Source organism: Hemicordylus capensis, chromosome 14, assembly GCF_027244095.1.
Source record: "Hemicordylus capensis ecotype Gifberg chromosome 14, rHemCap1.1.pri, whole genome shotgun sequence".
In the NCBI taxonomy this organism is placed as follows: domain Eukaryota; kingdom Metazoa; phylum Chordata; class Lepidosauria; order Squamata; family Cordylidae; genus Hemicordylus; species Hemicordylus capensis.
This window is the reverse complement of record NC_069670.1, coordinates 4,929,445-4,949,734: the sequence shown is the minus strand read 5'-3', so window position 1 is coordinate 4,949,734 and position 20,290 is coordinate 4,929,445. Positions and strand designations below refer to the sequence as shown.

Sequence of the window (20,290 nt, the reverse complement as noted above, 5' to 3'; positions counted from 1 at the left end):
AGGCCTGATGAGGTTTAGTGACAGTGGATGGCGAGATGCCTGGTAAAGACTAGGTGGGACCTAGACACCCCAGAGGCTCACATCTGGCCCAGCAGCCAACAATATTCTGTGTTTTTTGCTGGGAACTGCATCTGAGCTTTCCCAGTCAGCACGCTTTACTGTGGGTTTTCTCTAAGGTTTCACTGCCAGTTCGAAGTTTCCCCCCGAAACCGACTCAAAAAGCGGATTTTTAAAAAAACCTCCGGATGGAAAACGGGATACGCTCTAATGTGCGATGAAAAACCTGAATTGTGTGTCAAGTACTCCCTGATAGTTCACCGGGACTTCTTCAGGGCAAATCTGGCCGATAGGTGAACGCACCTGCCCTGTTCCGGAGGAGATGCAAGCTAAAAGCCCTGTGTGGAACATGCCCTGGGACGCAAGCGATATCAGACACACCTGCAGCACTGCTTAGAGGCAGGGATCCTGTCTTGAATCAGAACTTTGAATACGCAGTGTTTTTAACGAGAGCCAGCATGGTGTAGTGGTTAGAGTGCTGGACTAGGACCGGGGAGACCCGAGTTCAAATCCCCATTCAGCCCTGAGACTTGCTGAGTGACTCTGGGCCAGTCACTTCTCTCTCAGCCTCGCCTACTTCACAGGGTTGTTGTGAGGAGACACGGAAGTATGTAGGAAGAGTGGGATATAAATGTAAATAATAATAATAAATAATAAATAATTGACATAGCAATACCAGGGGATAGCAGAATAGAAGAAAAAGAAATAGAAAAAATCACCAAATACAACGATCTACAAACTGAAATTGAAAGGCTGTGGCAGAAAAAGACCCAAATCATCCCAGTGGTAACTGGCGCCCTGGGTGCAGTTCCAAAAGACCTTGAAGAGCACCTCAACACCATCGGGGCCACAGAAATCACCATCAGCCAGTTACAAAAAGCAGCTTTACTGGGAACAGCCTATACTGTATATTCTGTGACGATATCTATAACAATTGACAATAAAATTCAGCCATCCCAGGTCCTTGGGAAGGACTCGATGTCTGGATAAAACAAACCAGTCAAGAACACCTGTCTGACTGTGTAAGCAAGAAATAATAAATAAATCAGTGTGAAAAACTTCCAGGAGGCACAGCCAGCATAAGGTTGCCACATTCTGGTTTTCCAAATCCAGCTGCCTAATTTGCACGTTATGCCAATGAGCTTGAAAATAATGATTTTTGAGCAGAAGAGTCACTACACGTTTTGCTCCATAACTGCTTCTACAAGGGCTTAGCTTAAAAAAAGAGAGAGAAAAGAAAGCAAACTGGAATCTTGGTGGGCAAAGCAATCTGGGTGAGATGCTTAAAATCCAGGTGAAACCCAGACAACTCTGATTTCCTGACCGCCCTTGTGAGTGGTTTTTTCCTTCGTCTTTGTGACTGCCTTGCTGGTCAGCTGTCTGGTGCAACATATGAAGCTTTGCTGGAACATGTTCAGGGGGAGAATAAATAGCAGCTTGTTATGCTAACAAACCAGGGCTTTGTCCCTAGGCGATTGTCCCTTGGCAGGCCTGTTTTGTCCACCCCATCTGTTGTTGCAACGGCAGCGGCTTTGCGAAGCGAGGAGCCTCACCAGGGGAGACGGTGTCTGTCCGAGGCCCCCGTTGCGTGACCGATTCGGAAAAGCAGGGCTGGCTTTTGAATGGGGCTGCCGTTGCCGTCTTTCCTGGCCTGGGTGATGTGCACAGCTCATATGGCCCTATGTCAGGTTTACACAATCTCTTGGATCTCCTTGAGGACTGGAAATCCTCAGTCGGATTGTGTTCCGAGAACTGGACAACCCAGTTGGAGCGCAGCTTTATGGATATTTATTTATAGTCTGCTTTTCAACAAAGGTTTCCGGAGCGGTTTACCTAGAGAAATGAAAATAAATAAAATGGCTCCCTGTCTCCAAATCTAAAAAAGGAAACATCAGAGAGACACCTGGGCGCTTTCTAGATTACACCCAGCAACGGGGTCACGGCGGAACTCGGATGTTGGCTTCCACACTTCCTGTTTGTGATGCCGCAGTTGAAGGCGCTGTTCACATTTCCGATGCCTTGTTTCGAATTTAATCGCCGTGGTTTATTATTATTATCGTCTTGTTTACACAGTCGGACCGGAGTTATTGACTGGTTTGTTTTATCCACCCCGCAGTTCTACTAGGGTTCACCCCCGCCAACTGCAATTAAATATTTTTAAACAAGTTGTTCTAGTAAGAACTAATCTGCCTCCTTTCCTTTCACTATCCCTACAATGGGACTTAATTTGGTCCGAATCGGTTAGGCAATTTACAAGGGAGCCCGCTTGCGCCTCAGCCATTCTTCACGCGCCCACCATTTTGAATCGGGGTGGATGACATCATCGCAAACTCCGACGCCGTTGAGGTGTCCCTGTGTGTCACTTGCAACTGTGCCAAACTTGTTTTCGGATCGGTGAGACGGTCCACAAGTTAGCCCATTCGCCCTTCAAACGTTTCCGCGCCCGCCATCTTGAATTGGGATGGATGACATCGCAAACTCTGCTGTTGAGGTGTCCCTTGCTACAAGCTGTCGCAAATTGGGTTCATATTGGTCCAGGCGTTGCGAAATTGATAGGAACAGGGATAAACACTGCTGAAGGAGAGAGTTTCTGCATATGCACGCTTTATTTGGCGGGCGTGCAAAACGTCTTCCAACTGCAAAAATTGAAAGCAGAACTTTCTGTTCGGTTTACAGTGGTGAAGGCTTTGGGCTAACTTCTCTGTGTGTGTGTTTTTCCCCCCTTGGAGGGGTCTCCCTGGCAGAAAAATGTGAGGACAGGACGCCTCCCTTTTAACAGGCTCTTTCTCTCTTGTGATTTTGGATTTCCCTCTCCCCCCCCCCTTTTTTTAAGCAATTGTTTCCTGATGGTTTGCAGTGTATTGTCAGGTAAATGTGAAGCCCTTTTCTGGGACCAACACTATTGTGCTTTGTGTAGAAGCCAGCCTGTTACCATGCTGTCCATAATCCCTGCCTGTGCTCTGTGGCCATGGTGACGGCCAGCCGGTGGTGACAGCACAGCAACTTTGCTGTTTCCATGGATTTCTCCTTGCCAAAGTCAAACGCAAATGGAGCTGAACCTGAGGTGAACCCTGCGCGTACTCATTTTCCTGCTTCCCTCCATCTGCCAGTGTGCTTTTCTGGATGTAACTCATCCAGGGGTCTCTCGCCCTTAGGAACATAGGAAGCTGCCATATACTGAGTCAGACCCTTGGTCCACCTCGCTCAGGATTGTCTACCCAGACTGGCAGCGGCTTCTCCAAGGTTGCAGGCAGGAGTCCCTCTCAGCCCTATCTTGGAGATGCTGCCAGGGAGGGAACTTGGAACCTAGATTCTCTTCCCAGAGTGGCTCCATCCCCTAAAGGGAAGCTCTTACAGCGCTCAAAGAAGTTGTCTCTCATTCAAATGCAAACCAGGGTACACCCTGCTTAGCAAAGAGTAATGCTTGCTCCCTCAAGACCAGCTCTCCTCCCACATGGGACTCCCTCAGATCTCACTCCATACATTTAAAAAGACTCTTTCCTTTCCTCTCCAACCTCCTCCCCGTCCCCACTCACACCAGGTACTTTTAGAAAATTCACACGTCTCCCCTCCCCTGCCAAAATGACTTGTGTCGCTTGATTGCATTGCAGCCCCACTTTCCTCCTATGATATTAAAATTTGGAAATTTCACTAAAAGGTGGTCAAGATCAAGGAGGGAAACCTGGATAGAAGTGATGGTGTGGAAGCAAAATAAGCGGAGAACCTGGGTGGAAGTGATTGATTGGAAGCAAGGTAAGAGGAAAGGTTACCCAGGTTCTCCTCCTACCTTGCTTCCACACAATCTCTTCTACCCAGGTTCTCCTCCTACCTTGCTTCCACACAATCACTTCTACCCAGGTTTTCCTCTTACCTTGCTTCCACACAACCGAAAACTGGGAGCACACACAGCTCCCAAACCTGGGTAGAACACAGTTCTTGGTTGTGTGAATGACCTCAGAGAATTAAATACATGTCCAAGTCAAGTTGCCTGGTATGGAAAAGCAGAGGGCTCCAGTGGTGTTTTGAAATCATCACAGAGGGTCATAGGTAGGCAGAATTGGAATGGCAGGAGATTCAGGATAGACCAACGCAAAAGGTCCATTCGCATGACCACCAGGCAGTCCGGAAGTGGGGTAAGTGTCCCGGCAAGTGTGACATCTGAACCCGCTCATGTTCAGCTCCTGCACACTCTGCTGGATGTTCTCCCGAGATTCTCCTGCCGACTTCCAGATCTTGGGTATAGATGTATCTCTGGCATTTCCTCCACTTCCAGGCTAGCTGGAGGCTTTACCGACAGGGCTGTTACCCCGAATCTCCTCCGGAAAAGAGTATGCACATTCACACACCAGCCAAACTTACCCCGAAATCCCTTCGAGATCCTTGGAAGCACTCCACGCACAAATCAGGCTTTGTCTTCCGAATTCTAGCTTAGCTCAAAGTATTTCCAGGTTTTTAAAATGCCGGTTTTAAGAGAGTTTTTTCTGAAAACGCCGGAGCAAATAGGGAGAGGCACTGATATAGAATCATGGACATGATAAGAGGGATACCGTCTTTAGGAATGCAGATATAGGCTTTAGAAATCTCCCCCACCCCATTGGCTAGAAGGCCAATGTGGAGGCATGCCATGTGAACTTGCACCAAAACAAAACCCGAGAGCAGAGGGGAGGGGTTTTTCCCCTCAATGCCGTGGGTGTCATTCAAAGTGGCTTCGCTCAACATTTACCCCGGCGGTTGTGGGAACCTGCCCAAAGATTTCTCAAAGCAGGGCGTTATTAAGTTATGCCACAAGCTGGTGGCTGGCTAGGATGGGTTAAGACAAATTCCTGGAGAAGGATGATCTAAGGAAAGCTATAATCCATAACCATTTTGTAAGAGTATTCAGAGACTCCCAGATACTGGAAGAACACGTATATGTAGGGGGTCATGGGAGAGGAGGCTGTTGCCTTTAGTTCTTGCATGTGGACTTTTCAGAAGCAGAAAGCTTCCAATCCGGGCTGCCACATTCCTCAGAGAGAATTCTTGGACACAACCGGCAAGAAGAGGAGAGGACGCAAATTTTAAAACCTTACATTTTTAATGGGGATTGGAAAAAGAGTTTGGCAGTGGAGGAGAGGGTTAGGAGTCAACCGTTCACCTCAATAGATACAATCAGACATGCAAAATAAATATGGCAGTGATGTAAGTGCAGGTGAGAAATGAAAGAAATCTGCGTTAAGTGTTTACGTTGTTTGATAATTTATACGATGGCAGCTGTTTAAATGCTGGTGTCGGAGTATTCGTCCCCTCTGAAAACCGGATGCTGAAAAACAAGCCAGGGGGTGGTCTTCAGGCCCTTCTGGTCGTCTTCTTTGGAGGCGTTTGGCTGTCCACTGCTGGAAACAGGACACTGGGGTAGATCGATGGATCCTTGGTTCGATCCAGCAGGGCTCTTCTTACATTTTCACCAGTGACAAAGGATCGATCCTCTTTAAAGGAAGTTTCTGAAGAAAGTGAAGCAAGAGGATCAACAATTAAAAAAACCATATTGAGTTATCCTTCATTTCCCCGCTACATAGGCCAAGAAAGTGTCTGCTCGTGTCTGGATGCAGCTGGCCCACACAAAACTCATGGCATGAAATGAATTCCTAATGGAGCGATCTGCTCTTTGCAAAAGAATGTTGTTTTTACCCAAAGGACCGGAAACATTCAGAGTTAATATATGCACTCAGTTTCCTTTCTATGCACTTAGGCCTCTCCTTAAGTTAACAAATACGCTTCCCAAGTGTACATTACAGCTCAGCATTTTCTACCCACCCTCCCTTCTTGCAGATCCAGGCAGACGGGCAATGCTGAACGCATCTCGAATGGCAAAACGCAAGGAGGTCATTCACACCATCGGAAACGGTGCCCAATCCAGGTTTGTGAGTTGTGTGTGTGCTCCCAGTTTTCAGTTGTGTGGGTGCAAATGACTAGGGAAGAGGAGGGAGAAGGGATGGTGTTGAATCAAGGTAGGAGGGAAAGTGATGTGATTGCTGACCACGCAAATGGCCGCCGCGCATGTGCAGAGACCATACGCGTGCCAATGCCGCCACCGCACGTGGGGTGTTTGGAGGTACGGACCTCCTCTCCTCACTTTTAAAGGTGCCCCAGCTGAGCTCTGAATCACCACCTCGCACGGTGGTGGCGTCGGCATGCACAAAACATGGCTGCCGCGCATGCGCGGTCAGCAACCACCTAGCTTTTCCTCCTATCTTGATTCCACACATTCACTTCTCCCTCCTCTCATCTGCTTGTTTGCACTCACACCACTGAAAATTGGGAGCACACACAGCTCCCAAACCTGGTCGGGCCCCGTCGCCAGCGGGTGGCATGGGCTGTCCTTGCCCCCCTCCCCAAAGGCCAGGGGGTAGCGGTGGCATGGGGTGTATGTATGTAAACCCCCCCCCCCGGTTTCTCTTCCCCACGCAGTTGCAGTCTCCCCAAGGCAAGTTGGAGAGGAAAGCTGGTCTTGTGGTAGCAAGCATAGCTTGTTCCCTTAGTTAAGCAGGGTCTGCCCTGGTTGCATATGTATGGGAGACTTGATGTGTGAGCACTAGAAGAGAAGATTCCCCTCAGGGGATGAAGCCACTCTGGAAAGAGTTTTTTTCATGGTTTAAAAATTTCCAGATTTCACCGAATTCCCATGAAATTGTTTTTACTACGACTGCTCCTCCTCCTACTTAAATACTGCTTTTCAACAAAGTTTCCAAAGTGCTTTACATAGAAAAATAAAGAATAAATAAATAAGATGGTTCCCTGTCCCCAAAGGGCTCACAATCTAAAAAAGAAAGATAAGATAAACACCAAAAACAGCCACTGGAAGGATCCTGTGCTGGGGATGGATATGGCCGGTTGCTCTCCCCCTGCTAAATATAAGAGAATCAGCACTTTGAAAGGTGTCTCTTTGCTCAGTTAGAAGTTAAACCAGTAAGGAAAACCAGATCAATTTGAATAAAGAGCTGGATGGAAAGGGTTCACCCTGATCAAATGAAGCCAATAGTACTAATAAGCAACATTTGATGTAAAGTTGCAACTCATAGAATTCAGAATGGTATTCAAGACAAATAGCTTCTGCAATTGGCAACGAGAAAACTACATTCATTATCTATCAACACGCGGGAGATGGTCCTGCTTGTATGCTCATTATGCAAATACGTGCAATGAAGGGGAAATTGATTTCGCGGGTGGAGGGGATAAAATTGAAAGTTGGTGTCTATTTCTGAATTATTTTGACAAGGGATGTTGAGAGGGAGAGAGATGTTGTCTCTCTTCCTCCTGAATTCAAAGCCACCTTCGAAAATAAAAATAAATAAAAATAAATTACCATTATTTTTGCATGTGCATCGTATGGCTCATATTGTTTCGCTACTTCCAAGTTTTAATTTTGTGTTTAAATCCTTTGGATTTAACAAACGGATTAGCTCATTTTTATTGATCTTGGGAATGCTTCTTATGGGGGTCTCGATCCCGCTATTATCCAAGCTCTATGGTTATTTTTCAGTTGTTCCAAAAGCGCTCCTTTAAATCATTCCCCTAAACCGCCCCAAGAAAAACTTTTCAGAGACCAGAAAGAAAGAAACGAAAAAGGCCAGCCTCTTGACGCAAGCGCAGTAGGGCTCCATGAGCAGCCGAGCCGGGGCGCCCTTCCCTCCTTTGCGCGTGCGCCGTCTCAACGTTTGACTGAAACGGCGGCGGGAAGACGGGCGGCGGCATCGTGTGCTCTTTCGCGGCGCATGGTGGGTAGTGGTCATGCGCGGGGGTGGGGGTTGTGGTGAGGGAAGAGTGAGCGAGGGGCTGCGCATGCCCAGGGAGAACTGTTTACGGGCCAGAAAACCGACCAAGTGCGCCGGCGCGGGGTAAGCCGGCGCATGCGCGCTTCCGCATTCTCGGCCCAGGCGGCGGAGGGAAAGATGGCGGCGGTGGTACAGAATGTGGTGAAACTGTGAGTGGGACTCTCGCTCTACCCCCCGTTCCCTTCCTCCCCCCCCCGTCCGGGTTCTAATGGTATAGCCGGAACCCGATGGAGCGCGCGCAGGAGGGCAGTCTGCTGGCGGGGGTGCCTGTGGCTTTGGGGGAGACCAAGAGGAGAGGGGGGGACGGCCTTTGAGCCTTTTTGTCCTTTTTCATTGTTCACGCCTCCAGTTACTCAGTTTTCTTTTTCTTAGAGAGAGAATTGCGTTGCTCTTCCCTGGATTGGGGGGAGTGGGGGACAAATGGGTGGGGGAGTAAAAGTGCCCTCCATTAGAGTCCCAAATTTGAAGGTGGGGAAGAGGAAGACCCCCCAAAATACAAAAATCAGGGGTTATGTGGAGCAATAGGGGCCCCCGCCCCAGTTATCTATTCATATCTATCGATTTACTTACCGCATTTCTATCCTGCCCTTCCCCCGAGGAGCCCATCATGGTTGCATTTCTGCTCACAACAACCCTGCGAGGTAGGCCACGCGGCCGAGAGCGACGTGGCTGGCTCGGAGCCTGCCCAGTGAGCTTTGTGGCTGGATGGGGATTTGAACTTGGGCCTCCTGGGTCCTAGTCCCAATGCTCCTAACTAATGTGAGGTTACTTTAAATTAAAATGAGGTTTTCTAGGACAAAAACTGGAGTTTCTTTGGTTTTCTGAACACATCATAACCACTGCACCATACTGGCTTTATATTTGTTTGCTGCCCCCCGGGGGGCTTTTTGTAGGGAGCAGTATATGCACGCACTAAGTGAATACATATAAATATAAATTTATCCTATTTTCTCTAGGTGGCACACACCGTTCAAAGCCACAAGGACAGAACCAGAGCAGAAGCAACCGTTAAGACGGGGCTGCTCAACTTCGGCCCTCAGATATTGGCTCGGCTGTTGGCTGCTGTGGCTGGGGATTATGGGAGTTGTAGTCCTCAAACAGCTGGGGGGGCCTACTTTGAGCAGGCCTGAGTTAAAGCCATTCCACAGGGGAGGAAAGTTAAAGCCGTTTCGTGCAGGGTTCCCTTTAACAGGGATTTCCAGATGTTGTGGACTACCACTCCCAGCATCCCCCAAACGAAAGCCATTGCAGCTGGGTGTGCTGGGAGTTGTAGTCGACCACAACTGGGAATCCCCTATTATAGGGAACACTGGCTTCGTGGGATAAAAGCCGTGTTCCCTCTAACGGATTCCCAGATGTTATGTGTGTGTGAGAGAGAAAGGTGCCTCCCTCTTCTGGCATTGTAAATGAGGGAACGGGAAAGAAAAAAAGGCACCCTTTCCTCTTAAAAAATGTATAAAAAGAAAACTGGGAGAGAGGAGGTGGGACAAAGGAAGCTGCCATATACGGAGTCAGACCCTTGGTCCATCTAGCTCAGTATTGTCTACCCAGACTGGCAGCGGCTTCTCCAAGGGTTGCAGGCAGGAATCTCTCTCAGCCCTGTCTAAGAGATGCTGCCAGGGAGGGAAACTTGGGACTTCCTTCATGCCACGCGGATGCTCTAGGCCTAGGGAATGTGCTGAAATGAATGACAGGGAATGCCCTCTGAAAAGCCCTGGTTCCTTCCAAATGTCTATTTGGAAATTATGTGCGTTCCTCTGACCCTTTGAAAGAAGGAATACAGGAAGCTGCTTTATACTGAGTCAGACCCTTGTCCATCGAGCTCAGTATTGTCTACCCAGGCTGGCAGCGGCTTCTCCAAGCTTGCAGGCAGGAGTCTCTCTCAGCCCTAGCTTGGAGATACTGCCAGGGAGGGAACTTAGGGCAGATGCTCTTCCCAGAGGCCCCCCCCCACTAATATCTTACAGCGTTCACGCATGTAGTCTCCCATCCAAATGCAAACCAGGGCAGACTCTGCTTAGCAAAGGGGGCAATTCATGCTTGCCACCACAAGACCAGCTCTCCTCCCATGGTGTTGAGAAGAGAGAGCCGAGAGGTTGTGGGAGGATGTCTTGGAAGAAAACAGGGGGAAAGAATAAGAGTGAATTTCTTTTTCCTGCTCCCTCGCCCCCAATTAAAAGAGGCATTAGAGAAGAGAACAAACATTCTCCCCTTACAACAAATCTCATATGAAAAAAGGTGGAGGCAGAAGAGGAAAAGCAGACCCCTAAAAATAGGAATCCAGTAATGGGGTGTGGTGGCGGTAGTCCCTTTTTGCTTGGTCCCAAACAAAAGTAGGAGAGAGAAAGAATAAAAATGAAGTATGTTCAAAGGAAGGGGATGGTAGAAAAGAGATCTGTCCCCCACCCATCCCAAACCCCAGCGCAGGTAAAGTGTGACTGGGAGAGGTGGAATAGGAATAAAAACCCACAGCACCATTCATAGGTTTCTATGGAGAATAGGGAGAGGGAAGTCTCTGGCCCGTAAAGGGAATGGTGGCACTGAAAATATTGCCCTTGCCAAATCAGGTTTTAAAAGAAGCTGTGTTGGAAAGGGGGTGATATTGTACCGCCATCGCGCCCTCCCCACCCCCTGGAAAGTGGAGGGGTAAACACAAGAGAAAGCCCCTCTGCCTTTATTGCTTGGGTGTAGAATGGAGAGATGGACCTCCCCATAACATTTTAAAAGATATTTGGAGATAGAGAAATTAGACCCCGGAGGCAGTGAGAGAGCAGCCTAACAGAACTTCCCCACCAACTGCACCAGTGCCGCCAGGAAGCGGTAGTTTTTGATGCCCTCCCCATGCCCGGAAGCTCTCTGTGCCATCCAAAAATATGTCCCTGAGGGTTATGCGTCTCTCCAGGACATATTTTCAGGGTGAAGGAGAGGGCATCAGAACTTGCTGTTTCTCTGTTAAGGTAAAGTGTGCCGTCGACTCGTGGCGACCGCAGAGCCCTGTGGTTGTCTTTGGTAGAATCCAGGAGGGGTTGGCCATGGCCATCTCCCGCGCAGTCTGAGATGATGCCTTTCGGCATCTTCCTATATCTCTGCTACCTGATATAGTCGTTTCCCATCGTCTGGGAAACATCCCAGCGGGAATTCGAACCGGCAACCTCTGGCTTGCTAGTCAAGTCATTTCCCCCATTGCTTTGGTATAATTAGTTAGGAAGTTCTGTTTGGCTGCCTTCTCACTACGCCGAAATACTGGGGCTTGTATAAAATTGCAAACCGTGCTCACTGCTAGCTGAATGCAGGTAGAATGAGGGTCAAGAGAAAGCAGGGGTGAGTTCAGCAGTGCTCAGCATCGCTGTTTCAGCTTGTACTGTAATGTCAAGATGAATATAAAACATTTCCCCTGACAAAGAGGCGCCTTTTTATAAGTGGCTATTCTCTTGATTGAGCAGAGGGGAGAGCAACTGGCCCTATCCGTCCCCAGCACAGCATCCCTCCAGTGGCTGTTGCTGTTGTCTGTCTTCTGTTTCTTTTTGATATTGTGAGCCTTTTGGGGACAGGGCGGTGTTTGGGTGTTTGTGCTGTTGTTTGTAAACTGCTTTGGGAACTTTTGTGGAAAAGCGGTATATAAATATTTGTCGCAGGATTGGTAAAACATTGGGCCTAATTTTCTCTCGCCCCCTCTTTCCTGGCAGCAAGAATATAAATTTCTCCCCCATCCCAGCAAACCGATGCCCACAAGTTTCTATTCCGCTCTTCTCCTCTCCTCTACTTTGTGTGGCAAGATTTAAACACTGAAGTTACTGTAATTATAGCCTTTTAAAAGAAGGAGACTTCATTGCTTGCTGCAAGTCAGATGCTAGAAGAATGAAAATAAAAATGCAAACTGTGTGCTCTTTTCTCCCACCCGTGCTCTGAGAACATGCCCTCTGATACTTTTTGCTAATGAGATGATTGAATAGAATTGGATATTTTATTTCTTCCATGGTCTTAATAGACTAAAAATGAGATGTAGTAATGCAGAATGCCCACTCCATGAATGCCTCTCTGTTTTGGGAATGAAAGCCTGAAAGCAGGTCTTTGCCCAGAATTCTGATCCTGGGACCCTAAATTTTAAATATGACAATAGCTCAGTGTGGGGTTGGCTTTTTAAGAATGTGAACCAACTACATTCAGGGAAGTGGCATCTACTACCTCTGGTGCTTGGTTTGTGGATTGGCGTATTCCCTCTAACAGGGATTCCCAGCTGTTGTTGACTACAATTCCCAGCATCCCCAGCTGCAATGGCCTTTGCTTGGGGATTTTGGGAGTTGTAGTCAACAACATCTGGGATTCCCTCTTAGAGGGGATACGGATCTGCACTCCTAGGTGAGCTTCAGCCTTCCGATGAGGTTTATTTGCAGCGAGGACTTCCACCTTCTTAGATGTATTTATTTTTTTACGTTTCTGTATCACCTTTTGTCAATGACTGCAGGTCGGCGTACCACAGGGCTTGACAAATCCCAGGTGCCAGGGAGCCATGGCACCTAGAAATTTAACCATGGAACCTAGACTAGGATATCTAGAGGTAGAGTTACTGAATCTTTGTTTGCCCCAGGCCTCCCTTTATCTGTTCTAATTACATGACTTGCAAAGTGGATGAAGAGTTCTCTATCCATGTGTCCTTTCTCCCCACAATGTCCATCACTGTAGCAGTGTTCCTTCTAACAGGGACTCCCAGATGTTGTGGACTACAACTCCCAGCATCCTCAGATGCAGTGGCCTTTCGCTGGGGGTTATGGGAGTTGTAGTCCACAACATCTGGGAATCCCTGTTATTGATTTGGTTTGGTTTGTTTTGATTTTTATACTGCCCTTCCAAAATGGCTCAGGGTGGTTTACAATTTAAACATACCATTAAAACAGTAAAGAGCTAAAACAAAAATTAAAAAACAATATAACAACAATTAACAATTAAAAAAAACATTTTAAAACAACAATTAAAAAAACCCCTGAAACTTGGTTAAAATATTAAAACCGATTTAAAAACAAATACGTTTTAAGGGCTCTCCTGAAGGCTAATAGAGAATTCAAATCCTTGTTAGAGGGAAGACTGCACTGTAGTGGTTTTGTCAAGTATCCCATTGTCCGGCTCCTGATTTTGGGGGGCTGGTTCCTAGATCCAAAGAAAATTTGCAGTGCCTTTTGTACAACTCAAACATAAGAGAGAATAAAATCCATCTAAAGCAATCAATCATTCAAGCTGCATTCAAAAAAAAAAAAAAAAAGCACAAACCCATAAAACAGCACAGCGAGGAACATAGGGAGCCATATACTGAGTCCGACCATTGCTCCAGCTCGTTCAGGATTGGCTACACTGACTGGCAGCAGCTTTTCAAGGTTTTAGGCAGGGGTTTTTCCCAGCCCTACTTGGAGATGCTACCAGGGATCGAACCTGGGACCTTCTGCATGCTAAGCGAGGAGCTGTGTCCCCATCCCCTGACCAGGGGGATGAAGCTCCTATCAGCAGGGTAGTCTTCAACTGCTTCCAGGTAGCCAGGAGAATACAAATACGACAAATATGTTTCTGCCGCTTTTCAACCCAAGTTCCCAAAGCGGTTTACGTACAGGAAAAGTGATTGATTAATGAATTAACCGGCTGCCTGTCCCCAAAGGGCTCACAGTCTAAAAAAGAAACATAAGAAAGACGCCAGTCTGGGGGCAATTGCACAAAAGGCCCTCTCCCGTGTGCACGACAACCGAGCTTGTTGGAGGCTTTGGCATGCAGAGTAGAGCCCTCCCAAAAGAGCTCATAGGAACAGAGGAAGCTGCCTTATACTGAGTCGGACCCTTGGTCCATCTGGCTCAGTATTGTCTACACCAACGATTCTCCACGTTGGGTCCCCAGATCATATTGGACTTCAACTCCCATAATCCCCCAGTCCCAGTGGCCTTTGGCTGAGGATTATGGGAGTTGAAGTCCAATATCATCTGATGACCCAGCGTTGAGAATCCCTGGTCTCCACAGACCGGCAGAGGCTTCTCCAAGGTTGCAGGTGGGAGTCTCTCTCAGCCTTATTTTGGAGATGCGCCAGCGGGGGAATCTTGGGACCTTTTGCATGCAAGCAGGCAGGTGCTCTTCCCAAAGCGGCCCCATCCCCAAAGGGGAATATCTTACAGGGCTCACACATGTAGTCTCCCATTCAAATGCAAACCAGGGTGGGCCCTGCTTAGCAAAGGGGACAACTCATGTGTGCTGCCCCAAGACCAGGTCTCCTACCTGCACATATCATCAGGTGCGTTGATTTATTCGGGAGCCGGTGGTCCGAGACGACTCTGTGCTGCAGCGAACCCGAAATCAGCTAAACCACCCGAGCAGGGCAAGACTTTTTCTAAAGCTCTTTCCCCCCCCCTTCCTTTCCTTCCAGCCTTGGTGAACAATATTATAAGGATGCGATGGAGCAGTGCCACAACTACAACGCCCGGCTGTGCGCGGAGAGGAGCGTCCGACTGCCGTTCCTGGACTCTCAGACGGGCGTGGCGCAGAGTAACTGCTACATCTGGATGGAGAAGCGGCACAGGGGACCAGGTTGGGTGCCGACGTTCCTAGCAGCCTTTGGGGATATGGGACTTGGGGATACAGCATGGCCTTCTTCTGGGGTGCAGTTTGCAGCAGGGACATAATTTTGGTCAGAGAGCAGCTTCTCTTGCTCCTGACTGAGTCCTGGGACAGGTACCTGTGGAAACCCCTTAACTTGTTGCCGGAAGCGTGGGTCTGTGTCGGCTGTGTAGACCAGAGGCAACCAGGGTGGATCGCAGCCGTGATCTGCACGGTTTTTCACATGGGAGCTGCTTGAGCCAATAATAATAATAATTATCAGGGCTGCAGAAATTCACTAGTCTACTAGTCTGTGGCGAGTGAAAAATGCTGCCTGACGAGTGGAAAAAGTGCTGATGAGTAGTGTGCCAACATAGCTTGAGGAGCCATCTCACGAGTAAACTCTTTTGCCTGGCTGATCAACGGAGCCAACATTTCTTCACCCCTGATGCTGATGCTGATGATATGGGAGCCACAGAGATCTCCATGCAGTGCTGGGCTTTGCCCAATGCCTCTGGGCCCTTCTAAGAGGAATAGAGCTCTGTTGAGCTCCAGTGCACTCTTGACACTGAGTACTGGGAAGTCTGTATCTAGTCTGAGGGCTAAAGGCCACCTCCAGCCTCCGAGGCAAGATGCATCTGAATACTTTCAGGGGAGCCACAGCAGGAGAGAGGGCCTGCCCTCAGCTCTTGCCTGTGAGCTCCCCGAGGGCATCTGGTGGGCCACTGTGTGAAACAGGAGGCTGGGCTAGAGAGGCTTCCTTGGGCCTGATCCAGCAGGGCTTATGTTCTTAAGTGTTGTCCTTCCCCGGGCTTTCTCCATAGAACCCTCTGGGGGAAGTACTGAGGAGGACGATGCTTCTTCTTGTATGCCTCGGCATTGTGGCTGGAGAGAGCTCGGTTTCTCTTAAAGGGACCCCCCCGCCCCACTGCACAGAGAGGGTGGTTGCCCCTGCCCCATGTCAGGAGGGCTGTGGAGTATTCAGCTTTGACCCGATCCACGCTTAGGTTTGATGAGAGCTGACCTCGTCTCACAGGCCTGGCACTACGGGACGTCGGAGCCATCTCTTTTCTGAGGGTAGCCCCCCCCGCCCCCCAGAAAGCACAAAGTAACCCCCGCTTGGTCACAACTAGCAATGGCGCTTAATGGAATTAGAGGCGCCCCGTTGATCTCTGGAAGCAGGACCATCGGAACCGGCTCCCGGTTAGAGTCCGAAGGCAGGGCGTTTAGTGCCGTTTCTCTGACGCTCTCCCCCTGCCCCCTTTTTTAATCTCTTTGGCAGGTTTGGCGTCCGGCCAGCTCTATTCCTACCCAGCTCGCCGCTGGAGGAAAAAACGCCGCTCCCACCCTCCCGAGGATCCGCGGCTCTCCTTCCCTTCCATCAAACCAGGTACGTCTCGTCTCCTCCCTCCAGGACCTCGGGCCTTCTCTCTGCTGTCAAGCTGGCGTTGCCCTGGGCTGCGGGGTGGAAGTGTGCAGAAAAACAGCGTGGTTAGAAGGGACCCTCTTCTGACCGAGGGGTGGTGGGTCATCGGGAGCCCACGACAGGGTATCTCTTTTGGCTTAACTCTGGCCGAGAATGCTGGGCGTTGTCGTCGTCAGCGTCTGGGATTTAGGGAGCACTGGTGCGCGTGTGATTTTAAATCTGTGCTCTGAAGTGTAGGGAGGTCACCGCCTCCCTCGGGGAGGGGGCGATTGGCAAGGCTTCCATGTTCGATGGCTCCGTGTGCACACAGAGGCTTGCCTGCGTGCGGTGTGCGGCCGTCACCAGAGCACGGCCGTGCCCGCCGTTGCCCTCTCCCAGTCCGAAGCAGTTCCTTGGCTGGCTGCTTCTTTTCTCTCCCTTGAGGGAAGAGGAAAGGAAACACCGGACTGGGAAACAAAGGCCTCGGCTCCTGGAGAGGGGCAGGTTCGTGCCCCGATGCTGGCCAGACCCCCCTGCGTCGATATACTGCTGATGCCAGCAAGGGAGTGTGGCCAGAATCGGGACACGGAAGTGCTCACCACCGCCCTCTGCCAGATAGCAAGCGGTTTGTTTGTTGACTGGGTGTCTAGAGCGGGGCGGGCGGGGCATCGGGTAGCCCCCAGTGGCCGGTGGCATTCGTCCGTCCCCGTCCCACCTCCCCAGTTCAGTGGCGGCTATGCCAATGCTGTGTTGGTGTCATACTGTAAGAGGACTATACCAGAATGTCTGAAGTGGCCCCTAAGTCTTCTGCTGGAGCAAGCATTTTTGTGATCAGAGATAGGTAAAGTAGAATGTCATCTTTCTCTGATGTGCGCTCTCTCTCTCTCTCCCTCCCTCTCCCTTCAAATCCACATTGCTGCATTCCAAGCACCCCCTGCTAACTTGGCAAAGAGGCACCTTTTACCGTCGTGATTCTCTTTATTTAGCAGGGGGAGAGCAACTGGCCCTCTCCACCCCCAGCACAGTACTTCCAGTGACTGTTGTTGGTGTCTGTCTTATGTTTCTTTTAGATTGTGAGCCCTTTGGGGACAGGGATCCATCTTATTTATTTATTATTTCTCTATGTAAACCGCCCTGAGCCATTTTTGGAAGGGCGGTATAGAAATCGAATTATTATTATTATTATTATTATTATTATTATTATTATTATTATTATTCGCAGCCTTTGAGCACTTTTTCTTCCTTCTCGATTGCAGAGGCTTGAAACAGTCGATGAGATTGTTCTTAAGTGAGCCGGAAAACGTCCTAATTAAATTAAGTTTCACTAGTTCTTGTGTACTGCTTTTCGGCAGCAAGTTCACAAAGCCATTAAAACCCCCCATCTTCTCGCCTTCTTTCTGAACAAAGAGGCCTCTGCATGGAAATATCCAGGCTCGCCAGTCTTCTGGGACAGGGTGGCTCCTTGTTTCAGAGAGCCCTCTGCAAATTGCCCTCCATGCCACCCTCATGCTTGGATGGGCCCTGCGGGAATTGCTCTGCTATGTACAAGCATTGGGCAGAGAAGGGATCTCCGGGATCAACAGCGAACTGTTCTGAGGGCTCAAGTCGATCCCTCTTCTAGTCTAGTCTAGAGCAGCCACTGAGAACAAGCCTCCTGTATTTGCTGTGTGTGAACAGGAGCACGGTGCTGGGTGTATTCCAAGGCATGTTCTCAATTTTTGCATGGCCAAGAGGCCCTGCCAGCATTCTGCATGAACTGAGCGTGTGCCTGGAACGTCCCCCAGGGTTCTCTGTAAATGCGCAGGCGTCCTGTGGCAAACGCACAGAGGTACCTCTGTAGGCAAATAGATGTGGAAAGTCGAGATGTGCACGAAATGCGATTCGAGCTCCAAATCGTGACACAGTCTCTGTGAGGGAGGTGGAGCAGGTCTAACAGGGAGAAGAGCAGGTCCACATTTGCTTCTCCTTTGCTCACCACTGACCACACAAATGGCTGGCACACATGCGCGGAGGCCATGTGCGTGCTGGTGTTGCACGAGGCCAGCTGGGAGACGTACAGCCGATGCACGATCTTAGCTGGCTGAGTGCCGCCAAACTTCCTGTGGCAGCGAGCAGAGGAGGAGCAGGTATGGATCTGCTCTCCTCCCTGCTAAAGGTACGGGGAATATGTTGCGATTCAGAGCTTGAATTGCGTTTCGTGCACACCTCTAGTGAGAAAGGATTACGTTTTTAGCTTTTGTTCAGTCACTTCTCTCGTCCCCCTCCCCACATTTTTGATTTTGCAGCAAGAAAAACCTCAGAAGACAAAGACTTGTGGCACATTAAAGAGTAGCAGATTTATTGTGGCAAAAGCCTGCCTGGAGTAAAGCCTGCTTTGTGAAAGGCATGGCGTTACCCACAGTTGGCAGACTCGGAGGAAAGACGTTTTAAACAGTGTCGCCAAAAGCGCATAAAATGCAGACGGTCTGTGATATATATCTTTGTAAAACCAACCACCTTCCTAGCTTTGCTATTGCAACTGAAACTTCTTTAGGAACTAACCGTGGTCGCAAAGTAGGAAAGGTTATTGTACTACTAGTTATTAGTGTTGTGAGTGGTCACTGTTCTTGCATTACTGGCCTTTCTTCAGAAATGGCACAGACTAGAACAAGACTGAGTTCTTCTTCTCTGCACCCATGCATGTCTGCCGCATACAGGAGAATGCGGATAGCGGATCCACGGATAGCGAATCTGCAAATAACGGGCCGTTTGGTCTATGGGAATCGGGGGGTTAGGTTCCTGGACTGCTAAAAGTGGCCAAAAATTGCCATTTTTGCCCCTTTTTTTTCAATTAAATGAGGTCATTCCTCTGAGGTCATTTCCGGCCACCCCCGACCCGCGGATACATGGGTTTAGCCCTTTCCTCCCCACATATACGTTAACCTCGTTAACCGCGGATACGTGAAACCATGGCTGCTGGACCCGCGGTTAACGAGGTCCTCCTATACATCTGCTAGAATGGATTCTACGACAGTGGCGGATTTTTAGGACTAGTGGGCCAGAGTCGTGGATTCTGGCCCGGAAACCGCTTCTTCCGCAGTCAACCTGCGAGTCTTTAAGGTGCCACCAGACTCTTTGTTGTGTTTGCTCCAACAGACTAACCCAGCTCCCCAACTGGATTTTCCCTTCTGCAGACACTGAACAGACTCTCAAGAAAGAGGGCTTGATCTCTCAGGACGGCAGCAGCCTGGAGGCCCTCCTGAGGACGGACCCCCTCGAGAAACGCAGCCTGCCCGACCCGCGCACGGACGAAGACAGCCTCGGCGAGTTCCCCGTTGCCAACAGCCGAGCTCGGAAGGTACGGCAGAGAGACAATCCTAGAGTTGGAGGGGGCCTTGTAGAGGCAATCTCATCCAACCCCTTGCTCGAGGCAGGAAATCCAGAGTTAGAGAATCCCCAACAGATGGCCGTCCAGTCTCTACTTGAAGACCTCCAGTGGGGGAGTTCCTCCTCCCCTAGGTAATTGGTTATATTGTCAAACTGCTGTTACTGTTAAGGCATTTCTCCTAGATGTTCAACCAGAACCTCTCCTCCTGTAACTTAGATCCACTTCTGCCCTTTTGGGTCAGAAATGAGTCCTTGCCCTTGAAGATCGCCGGTTTCTTCAGTTTTCTCATCGGATTGTTGTCCAGACCCCCGATCACTTTCATTACCCTCCTCTGAATCCATTCCAATTTGTCTACGGGCTTCTTGAATTGTGGCGCCCAGAATTAAGTGCTCTAGATGAGGTCTGACGCGGGATGTGCTCGAAACGCGATTCGGAAGCCGAATCGGGGCACGATCCCTTTAAAATTGAGGGCTTTCCCAGCTGCTCCATCCCTGCTGCTCCTCAGCTCTCTGCCATTGCAGGACTGGTGGCATTCCACCTAGCTATCTGCGTGTGTTGGCAGCACTCTCTGGAAGCACTACCAGTACGGCAGTGGTGGTGAGCGGTGGAGGATCACAGATGGACCTGCTCTCCTCTGTGTCCGCACTCGATTTTAAAGGGATCGTGCTGCGATTCGGCTTCCGAATCGCGTTCCGGTACATCCCTAGGTCTGACTAGCGTGGAGTAAAGTGGAATGATGATTTCTTGTGACTTGGAAGTTCTGTTTCAGCTTAAAATCGTATTAGTTTAAAACAAAAACAAAAAACAGTTGTAGCATTCTGCTGATTCACATTCAACTTGTGTTCGAGTATAGTCGTGTGATCCTTTTCACATGTATTACCATCAAGCTAGGTATCCCCCGTTGGCACCATTGTTAGTGGGCTTTTTCTTTGTTCCGTCATCAGCGTCAGAGTGTTTCTTGCATTACTGCCCACTGCAGAGTGTCCTCCCTCCACGCACCCACAGCCACAGGGTTGTGGCACCTTTTAATGTGGTGATTCTCTTTATCTAGCAGGGGGAGAGTAACTGGCCCTAGCCACCTCC

At 49.3% G+C, this 20,290-nt stretch overlaps 1 protein-coding gene and 1 long non-coding RNA gene across 5 annotated transcripts in view; one reads left to right on the top strand and one right to left on the bottom strand.

The window, feature by feature from the left end:
- Positions 1–5,108: 5,108 nt before the first annotated feature.
- On the bottom strand, positions 5,109–7,801 carry LOC128337071 (uncharacterized). The gene is made up of 2 exons (XR_008312172.1): positions 7,400–7,801; positions 5,109–5,537 (listed from the first exon to the last, which is right to left on the bottom strand). It is a non-coding gene; the product is annotated as an uncharacterized LOC128337071 (long non-coding RNA).
- A 29-nt stretch (positions 7,802–7,830) lies between these two features.
- DPF2 (double PHD fingers 2) overlaps positions 7,831–20,290 on the top strand; it is a 33,439-nt gene continuing 20,979 nt past the window's right edge. The window contains exons 1-5 of one of the 4 annotated variants that reach the window (XM_053277626.1): positions 7,910–8,017; positions 12,334–12,426; positions 14,266–14,426; positions 15,718–15,825; positions 19,014–19,177. In XM_053277626.1, coding sequence (XP_053133601.1) covers positions 14,294–14,426; positions 15,718–15,825; positions 19,014–19,177 — 405 coding nt within the window. In that variant the 5' untranslated portion in view covers positions 7,910–8,017; positions 12,334–12,426; positions 14,266–14,293. Of the gene's footprint in view, positions 8,018–8,350; positions 8,628–12,333; positions 12,427–14,265; positions 14,427–15,717; positions 15,826–19,013; positions 19,178–20,290 lie in introns of those variants that run through there. The other 3 variants (XM_053277624.1, XM_053277625.1, XM_053277627.1) reach the window with 3 other exon arrangements.